The sequence below is a fragment of the Triturus cristatus genome, chromosome 3_2, assembly GCF_964204655.1.
Source record: "Triturus cristatus chromosome 3_2, aTriCri1.1, whole genome shotgun sequence".
Taxonomy (NCBI): Eukaryota; Metazoa; Chordata; class Amphibia; order Caudata; family Salamandridae; genus Triturus; species Triturus cristatus.
In genome coordinates, this window is record NC_140584.1 from 816115470 (window position 1) to 816125541 (window position 10072).

At 47.1% G+C, this 10072-nt stretch overlaps 1 protein-coding gene across 1 annotated transcript; it reads right to left on the bottom strand.

Moving 5' to 3' along the window:
• Window positions 1-3794: 3794 nt before the first annotated feature.
• Window positions 3795-7761, bottom strand: FZD7 (frizzled class receptor 7). The gene has a single exon (XM_085648974.1). It carries the CDS (start codon window positions 6983-6985, stop codon window positions 5354-5356), a length of 1632 nt encoding a protein of 543 aa, XP_085505100.1. The 5' UTR covers window positions 6986-7761; the 3' UTR covers window positions 3795-5353.
• Window positions 7762-10072: the final 2311 nt, after the last annotated feature.

Consider the following 10072-nt stretch of genomic DNA (forward strand, 5'->3'; position numbering starts at 1 on the left):
AGACTTCCACTGTCCAAGTCTGTTTTTGTAGGTCTGGCCCTATGTGCAGGGTGTGTGTAATTTTTCTGTTTTTTTCCATTATAGGGTTGGTCATCATGGTTTCTGTATTAATTTACAGCTTTTCTTTCATTCTCCGCACTTTCAGGAATTTTTACCACCTGCTTTTAACTGGAGGCATTTTTTCACTGGTACTCAATGACCTCTCAACCTTGTAAATGAGTTTAACCATATTATTTTTTGCACGGTAAATATCGTATGCGGGCTACATCCATGCGGATCTAGCACATGCTAAATATCACACTCTGCTTTTAACTTGTGATCAGACAATTTGTTAAAGTCATGCGCTATTTACCGTGGAATGCAACAATTACCACAACACCTAACTCAATATCGGCCCATATGTGTAAGCCTGCAAGAGTGGAAATTGCAGATCAGCAGCAAGTCCAGCATGGCCTTTTTGTATGGATAAGAGTGCTGCGTAGCATCATGTTCAGCTGAACCAAAAGCTTGTGTTCAAAATCCCAACTGTTGGTTTTTTTATTTCACTCCACGAGGCCAACAGTACAACGCCTTTTCTGAGTGTGCCGTTTTCAGGTAGTGCATATTAAGAAAGGAAGAAAAAGAAAAATGGTCCCTCATATAATAAGATTACGTTTTGTGGCAAAAAAAAGACGTCCACAGTATCTTAACTCTCCTGCATGCCCCTACAATCATTCATGTTGAATTACTTATATAGATGCATGCCTTCAGTGGGACACATGTTCCCCCTTTTATTTTAAATCTATATGTAAAAAGTGAGGCTGCGTTGTCGTACAACACTGAAACACGTTCAGTGGAATGGGTGTTTTATAGTACCAGAGCCACACAGACGAAATGTGTTTCCCCTTTCTAATCTGAACACTCGTATTATATTAGGTTCCGCATGCCAAAAAAAAAAAATCAGTACTGCCAAAAGGGTTTAGGATACATTAATCTTATAGAACCCTAACATCTTAATCTTCTGTAACCAGGCATACTAATCTGCCATCATTGTAGGTCTGGGGTCATTTACAGCTGCAATTTTTTCATGGAGGGACGAAGACTTGAGGTGCTTCGTTGTAATCTTTCGGATATGCGCTCATTTTTAGCAGATATTTCTGTATGGTGGATTTTTACGGGTAGATGTTGTTCACGGTCTACAGATGAGCCAAACTCAGGGCACACGGCGCCTGCACCACTCCCAAACAATGGAAGAAAGTTAAAGTCAGCAGCGAGGAAATGATTTCTAGGTCGAGCACACAGGCAGTTTTAATGTTTTAAAGCCACAGGCAAAGAAGCAAAACCATTGCATACATGTATACAGAGAAGCTCTGGACCCGCCCTCGTCTTCCGGGGGTCTGCTCAACTGTCATTCACTTTTCACTTCCACAGGATTTGGCAAATCCACTTGCGATTGATGGCGTTCTTTTTAAACCCTAATCACATGTTCACATCTGCCAAAAAAATAAAATAAAAAAAATAAAAAGAAGTGTAACTTCAGTGCCAGGGCTGGTATGCCACCAACATTTTTCTGACGAAAATATTTCCATTGTTTACCCTTTAATTTTGTATGTTTAATCTATATTTTCTGGTTATACCAATTCAAATCCAGTGTAGACCTGCTCACTGGGAAGCAACCTAACTGCTCGATTAAATTTTTTTTTGTTAATGTACATTTTCTTTACATGCACACAGCTTGTACGTTTGGGCGGTGGTATGTTTTCTATTTCCCTTTTCTAGTGTTGTGACATATGAAATAAATAAAAATACCAAAAACTATATATACACACACGCTAGATTGCATAGCCCCAAACTATTGCCTTTGCCTAGAGTCAGTTTCGAAGCGCTGCAGTCAAATGGAACTTCGGGGCGCTGCAACCACAATGGACCAATCCTGATAAGCAACATCCTAGAGGAGCAGAAGACCATTACTAAAGCAGAAACTCAGTCCGTAGTTTGGATTTGTGTCAGTTGCACGCGAGGATGAAGGCGAAAAAAAGTGTCGTGGACTGGAGTTACAGGATATACTGACAATGCGATGAGCCCTCAGTTGTACATCTGTGAACATTATAAGCTATAGCAATATCGTTCTCTGCAGTCACAGCACTTCAAGTTATGCCCGTTTTAAGTAGGAGAAGTTAGTGTGTGCAAAGTGTGCCAAACATTTGAGTCTTCACTTTTGCTCGCTAAACTATGGCTTAAAAACCAAAAAAAAAAAATGCACATGCAATACATAAAATGGCACAGGTCTGTTAAATTGTCACTCGTGTGTTGCTTCTGCCCACGCCACGATATAACAGTGCAACGTTTAATCCACTCCCTCCCTACATTTTGAATTACTGCCAAAACACGGGAGAATTGTCCACATCCACTGGCAATGCTGGCTCAAAGTGTGTTTTATTTAATTTTCATTTTAACTTGAAATACCAGCTGTCTTCAATGCCCTGTCAGAGGTACTAAGCGCTATATAAATGCAATTTATTTAGCTTGCTCTCCGGATGCTCAGTTGAGAGGGAAATAATGTTCCGACACATATTTCAATTTGCTGCCATGAAGTGCCTAAGAGACATTGTAACACTGTAGCTGCCTACTATTTTGAATACTTGATTAGCAGGTAATTTCTTGTCCTACAATTCGGATAATAAAGTGATTGCACAGCTGAAAGGCTTACCCAACATGTTTCTTAATCTTCTAATCATTATTGGCAGCAGCATTTGGATGGCTGCGTGCTCCACCCTCTCCCCCCCCCCCCACACTTTAATTTGTGCCATATGCTTATATTTTAATTTAAAAAAATATATATATATATACACACACACACACTGACTTCGCCAATGCTCGTTCCAAAGATGACTGGAAGAGAAACGGCGTCCCGCTAAAGAGAAAATGTGCATTTAAAGGAGGGAGCAACTGTGCAACTAATTTTACAAGAATAGGGCTGTCAATTTTCTGCAGTCAGTCTAGTCAGAATTAGGTATTTGCTATGAAAACGGTTTCTCAAGATGTATGCACGTCCCATTACAGAACAGTTTACCTACAAACAGGAAGTACAGGTGTACTCATTTTTTGAGCCAGTTGCATACAGAATGACAAATTACCTCATTTATATAGCGCCACATCCCAAAACGATTCTGCTTCTAAGTGTAGCAAATAACTAGCGATATATATATATATATATATATACACATACACACACACACCTATATATATGCACGTAGTACTACAGTCGCGTACAATGTGGCAAATGACCAAAGTGAAGTGAGCGAGCTAAAGTTTATGAAGGTATCAATGGCGAATGGCTCTAGTATTTGTTGGGCGGGGTTTCCTCTTACTGCAGCCATAGTACGAGCCAAGCCCAGCCTAAGTGTGAGCACACCGAGTATTACCACCAGTATCCCTACTCTGTCATCTATGCGGAGGCATTGTTGGTCCTTTTTGGCACTGCAGCGTGATGGCATCGGAACAGAGGCATGCATAACCAGTGTGTGGATTGTATGCGTGCACAAAGGACCGGATTTTGGAGCGATGGGAAAAACAGATCACCTTTTGTTGAGCATCTCACCAGCAAAACATCACAGTGGGTTAGTCGGGTTTGGTAGCAGGGCAGGTTACATAGGTGTATCATTAACTGAAGGTTCTTGCATGGTGTTCACGACTTCCATTTGGCTGTGAATGTCTTTGGCAGTTTAATGCCATGTGCTACAGAAAAATACTGCAACTGTTCACAGAATGAAATGGATGAGAGCAAAGGGAGGGCAGACATTAATCACATAGTATTTTTGTAAAAGATGTTTATTTGTCTAGCCTTAATTGTGAAACTGCTTGCATCTCTTGCAGGGCAATAGAGGTAAAAACATTATAAATACATATATATCTTCGTACAAAACAGCATATTTACAATATATATATGTACATATACAGGTGCAGCAAAACGTTTGGCTTCTTTTAAACATTCATTCTTGTAAAGAAAGCAGGGTTTTCCTCTCAAAATATCTGGACAGTTTGCTAAAAACAAACAAAAAAGGAGACGTATTTAGCATTCGTGCGTGCGGTGTGCAAATAGTGTAAACTGGACGCCTGTGACAATCATAAAGACACTACAATGGTAACTGGTCCCTGAAGATCGGGGCAGAAGAGTATATGTATTTCGTTATGAACAAATTACGAGAATTCTGATGCCACAATACTAACATTACTGACTAAAGATGTAAACCAAAGTCTATCGTTTGTTACAAGAGTTATTAAACCATTACAAGTGGCCAAGAAGTCGTTCGAAAGGGAAGTGAACCGTGGCACACCAGTCATCTTCAATGCACCCATGCATAAGGCTAGCTACAGAAGCGCGCCGGTGACACCGCGTGGTGGAAGTATAGCGGTGCCAGGACAATGATAAAGTAGGACAACAAAGTCCGAGACATGCCTTATGTAAAACCTACTCGAATTTTCATTTTTGAACGTGGAGGTAGTAACACCCAGAATCAATCAATGGTGCAAATCATCTAATAAGTAACATTACCGATAAGGAACAGCGATTCAATTAGCCTAATGACGCTCTGTTGAGTATTTCTATCGAGATCTGCGGACACACAAACCCAACAAAAGAACGGCTAGGTAGCAGGGGGATTCATTTTCCATATTGAATCCGCCTTCAAATTTCACTTTAAGAACTGTTTCAACATATTGCTACCAGAGTAAGGAAAAAGAAAAAAAAACCAGCACAAAAAAACACGTATGCAAATACGCTCATTAAAAGTTAAGATTCTAGGAGTGGTGTATCCATGCTCGCATGAAATAATAAAGCAAACAACAGCATTAGAGGACTCCTTACTTACAAAGCCAAAAGAAAAGAAGAATCTAAACATCACTTCCCCTTGCAGCCAAAACAGTAGGTTCGGTACAATGTCATTACAGAGCAGCGTTGCTGGTAGCCGCAGTGGCTGTAATGTAGCAGAGTTCGTGTGGATATTTCAAGTTACTTGTCCTGAAGATAACCCACATTACAAGGATGGGCATCTTCACATAACTTTGGGGAGATGAGGGTCGTGTACAATAGGACTGATGAGCATTCAAGTAATGAGCAGCGGATAAGATGGAATGCAGGAGTCCAGTTAAAGTCATCGTATTTCCTGAAAAATGGGTCTGTCACAGTTCCACGCACAGTGGTACAAGGTAAGGCTTCGGGGACTGCTGTGCGCCCCCCAGTTCACTGTCCAACATACACGGTTTTAGGCCAGACCCTACAAGCCCCGCTTATTGCCATTCAGAAAGGCCACACCGATGTCCAAGTTCTGTGCACCCTTGACAGTGCAGTATTCAAGTCTTATAGGCCATGAGCTCATACTGTCGTCTCCCCCTTCCCTGTGCCCCTCAACCTGTGGTAGAAGCTCTGCCAGGACTGCAGGGTCTTGCCGGACCAGACCCAGACGCCGGAGGTGATGCCCACAATCATTGTCATGAGATACTTTATCATGAAGACGGTGAAGTCCGGGCCTGCTGGAGGGGAAGGCCCCTGCGGCGGGCAGGGAACGGCCAGGCTCTTGCAGGTCTGCAGCCTCCAGCCTCGCTCCCAGGCCCCTCGGGAGGCCTGCTCGTAGAAGAGGCAGGCCAGCAGTAGGGCGGCGGGCACTGTGTGGAGCACGCTGAACACCCCAATGCGCACCATCAACCGCTCCAGCTTGTCAGTCTGCGAACCACCGCTCTTCATAACGGTGCGGATCCGGAAAAGAGACACGAAGCCGGCCAGCAGGAAGGCAGTGCCAGCCGCCAGGTAGGCTGCGAGGGGCCCCAGCACCAGGGCCCGCAACGCAGGGGCACTGCTTAGGCCCACGTAGCAGACGCCGCTGAGGGGGTCCCCGTCTACCCGGCCCAGCGCCAGCACTACGATGGTCTGCGCGGCCGGCAGTGCCCAGGCCCCCAGGTGGAACCACTGAGCCTGGGCTTCTATGGCCTCCCGGCCCCACTTGAGACCTGCCGATAGGAACCAGGCGAGCGAGAGCACGACCCACCAGGCGGAGGAGGCCATGCCGAAGAAGTAGAGCAGCATGAAGAGCGCCGTGCAGCCCTCGCGCTTGGTGCCCTGCACCACGGTGCGCCAGCCCCCGGGCCCGGCCGGCTCCAGGCAGGCCGCGCGCTGCCCCAGCGCCCAGCCCGCGCCGTAGGCGACCGCCACCATCAGGTAGCAGCCGGACAGGAAGATGATGGGCCGCTCGGGGTAGCGGAAGCGCCGGGTGTCCACCAGGTAGGTCAGCACGGTGAAGAGCGTCGAGAGTCCGCAGAGCAGCGCCCAGCTGCCCACCCAGGCCCGGGCGAAGCGCGCCTCGGCCTCAGAGAAGTACATGAGTCCGTGTGGGCGGCTCGGCTCGCACGGGACGCCGCAGTCGCGCTCCCCCAGGAAGCGGTAGCCCAGGTAGGGGGGCACCCGGAGGTGCAGCGGGCAGCCGGAAGGCGTCGGGTCCGAGGCGCCTGCCGAGGGCGCAGGGGTGGGCGGCAGGCCGGTGGGCGCTTCCGAGCTGTTCTGGCCCACGCATATCTCGCCGGCGCCGTGCACCGGGAAGAGCTCGCAGCGCAGCCGCTCCGGCCACTGGAAGCCAAACTTGTTCATGAGCGCCTCGCAGCCGTGGCGGGCCCGCTCGCACAGGGAGCGGCAGGGCGGGATGGCCTGCTCCAGCACGGTGCACACCGGCGCGTACATGGAGCACAGGAAGAAGCGCAACTCCGGCGAGCACTGCACCTTGACCAGCGGGTAGAACTGATGCACCTCCAGCCCGGCGTCCTCCTGGCTTACGTGGCCCAGCAGGTTGGGAAAGATTGTCTGGTTGTAGGCGATGTCGGCGCACAGCGGGATGGAGATGGGCTGGCAGAACCCGTGGTCCGGGATGGAGAGGCCCTTCTCGCCGTGGTAAGGCTGGGCGGCGCGGGCAGGGAGCCCCAGGACCAGTAGCAACAGTAGGGCTGGGGGAGGCGCCATCCCCGGTGAGACGTTTGCCGGCCTCAGGGCAACTCCAACAAGTTTACGGCAGTCCGTGGAGGCTCGAGAGGAACGTGCAGTACAAGGCAAACTGAAAAAGTACCCAAAAGCAATCAGTCCAGAATGGCGTACTCCCTTCAGCACATGTGGCACTTGAGAAAATAACGGGGGTATGTTCGTACCTTTGAGACAGTGCTGTCTGGTTTCTGAAGTATGTCCAGTTAGTTTCTTGGGCTGTAGCCAAATCTTTAGTTTCTCTTTACCGTTCAAGTTCCCCCCAAAAACTTTCAGGTTCGGCAAAACTCTTTTTCCCCCCGGAAAAACAAACTTTTCTGTGGAATCTGCGCTCTTCTTTAAAACAAGTTTTAAAATGTGCCCAATGTAATCCAGTTGGTGGCACGAAGTTTCCTTTTCGTGGAGCCGAGCACAAGTATAACGGTTTTTGGTCGCACCGAGGAGTGGCTAGGTGTCAGTCCAGGAAGGAAGGCTTACCAGGCAGCGATCTCCCCTCTTCCTGCAGTATCTCTAGAGAAAGAAAGTTAAACTCCAGTAAGGCATGATGCTTTCATGTCCGAGGTCGCCTTTCACCTAACTTTCCGTTGGCGAATTGTCTTTTCGGTTTCTGCCCGGCGTCTCTTTCCTTGCTCTTCAGCGGAGTACTCACTCGGTTGACAGGTAGGAGTAGCATCAGTGTTTTTCGCCACAGCTGCCACAACACTTTAAATCGCCGCACGACCACTTCCTAGTCCGCGAGACTTCGAATCAACCGCGCGCCGAGTGTGTATACGGCGTTATAAAGGGAATGGTCGCCCCTCCCCCCTCCAATTCCCAGTTCCCATTCAATAAAACTGTGGAGTGAAGGAGCACCAGGCGAGGGCGTGCGCAGCAGTTTTGCCGGTCCAATCGCTATTTTTGTTGTTTTTACTGCTGCTTTCCAATTGGCTGCTGGGTTCACGTCGCGTGGAATGTTTAGAGTTGAGGTAGAACAAAACTAAACCCTGTAGCCGGACTCCCCCTTTTCCGGTCTGAATTGGTCTCAGCCAGAGCGCCAAGAAGGAGCAGGCGGGAACTCGAACGGCGGCCTCTAGGAGTTTGTTTTTCCACAGATTTATGGCTGTGTGAAAGTTGTAAACCGTCAACGTCTGGCACAATGAAGTCAAAGAGATACTACATCAAGTGCAGGGTCCGAGAACTTGGAATAAAGAAAGATATTCTCTGTGGGTTTTTTATGTGAAACTGGCAGGTCGAGGGTCTTCAGCTTCACACAGACAGGTTAGCCACGCCACGGAACTCGACCATGGAGCTGTGGTGTCAAAGCTGAAAACCTCTCTATAAATTGACATGAGAATAAATCACTAAACAATCTAGCTAAACGCTACTTAGGCACGAAATAGTCATTATTTAAACCAACGTTATATATTGCTAACATGGCTGCTCAACACGTTTAGCAGAAATAGCTGGTACCAGAAAATGCCATGATACTTAAACTCGTCTTCTTGTTAGGAGTTTTAAGTTGGTTCATAAGCCAATTGAATTTGCTGGGAAAAACGTTATTTTTCATGGAAAGCATATATATTGCTAGATGATGCGTGGCGCTTGTTCCTTACTGGAGGAAGGGAGATAATCCTAAAAAGTTCGTTAATAAAGACTTCTGTGTTCACTTATTGTAGAAGTCTTGCTATTTTTTCTGTGTAATCAAATGTACATTGTTTTACACTTTTTTAGCTGATTAAAATCAGTTACATTAAGAGATCTGAAATGAAGATTAGGAAACCTCTACGATGCCCTTTTATGAGCCACAATTTTAATTCTCAAAATATTGGCAGGTGTGATGGGGAAGTTCTTTAGACTGATGGACATCGGAATCAGTGCAATAATGAATGTTGGGGTACAAAAGACAACGCTCTGAAAGAGGGTATAGCGGAGCTGCTAGTTGTTGCCTATGGCACGAAATGACTCCGTTTTGAATCCCACAGCTCTCAGTACACTAGGCTTCAAGGAACCAACTTTTAGTGTAAAAGGTGCAGCTCCTGTATGCGTTGTGTTGCAACTTCATGTACATATGTTGGCTGGTTTTAGCTGTGCGAGGAAAGAAATTTAGGATGGAACACATTTTGGAACATGGAGATGAAGGGGCTGAAGGATGGAGCCGTGGTCCCTTTTATACTCCTGTTTTTTACCCTAAAACCCGTTTTCCTCAAGTACTCAAGCTGTGCTTACTGTCCTCTTTACACTAGCAAGGTGAGTGAGTATGCAGGAGCACAAGGGAAGACCATCTCCACGGACGCCTCTTTCTGCTGTGTTCATCATTACAGTCATCCACCAGACGCAGCTGCTTCTCATAGACATAGCAATGGAGATTATCCTTGCAAACCCCACAAGCAACCCTGTCCAGTACTGAGTGGATGTCAGCCATTGTCTCTACTCTCACGCGCCAGTCTTGCACCGTGCACCTCTGGCGCTCTAATCCGGCACTGCATGGCCAAAATCAGGGGTGCAACTAGACTCGTACTTGGGGGGGCTGGGTGGGAGCTAGAACTAAGCAGTGTTGGTGGGGCTACTATTTTACACACTGGGAACCGAGACATCATTTGAATACACATTTGAAAGGTCAATATGGTTGGGTTTAATGCACTAACGCACGGAGAAGACATATGTATTGTATGTTAAGACAGGTAGCCAGGAAGAGTTTTGTAGTCTTCTTTATTAGTTCCAAGTTGCAGATGGTAGATATACACAACAGTCCTTTAGCCAGATGTATCCACTGCGCCAACCTTTACTCCAGCCCCACCAAGAGCAGCCTCCCTGCTGCTCAGCCCATCTCAACTGTCACCACTCATCCACACAGGCACCCAAGCATTCCATTCATCACAGTCGCACCAACATTCCAACCAACTCTCACTGGCTGAGCAGCTAGGAGACAGCTAGGCTGGGTAGCATACAATAACACTGTGAGGGTATAACAATATGTCTATGCCTGTTTTATACTTCAGTCAATCAATCAGAGTACTTGTAAAGCGCGCTACTTACCCGTGAGGGTCCCAAGGCGCTGAGGGGATGGGGGGGTGCTGCTACTGCTCGAAGAGC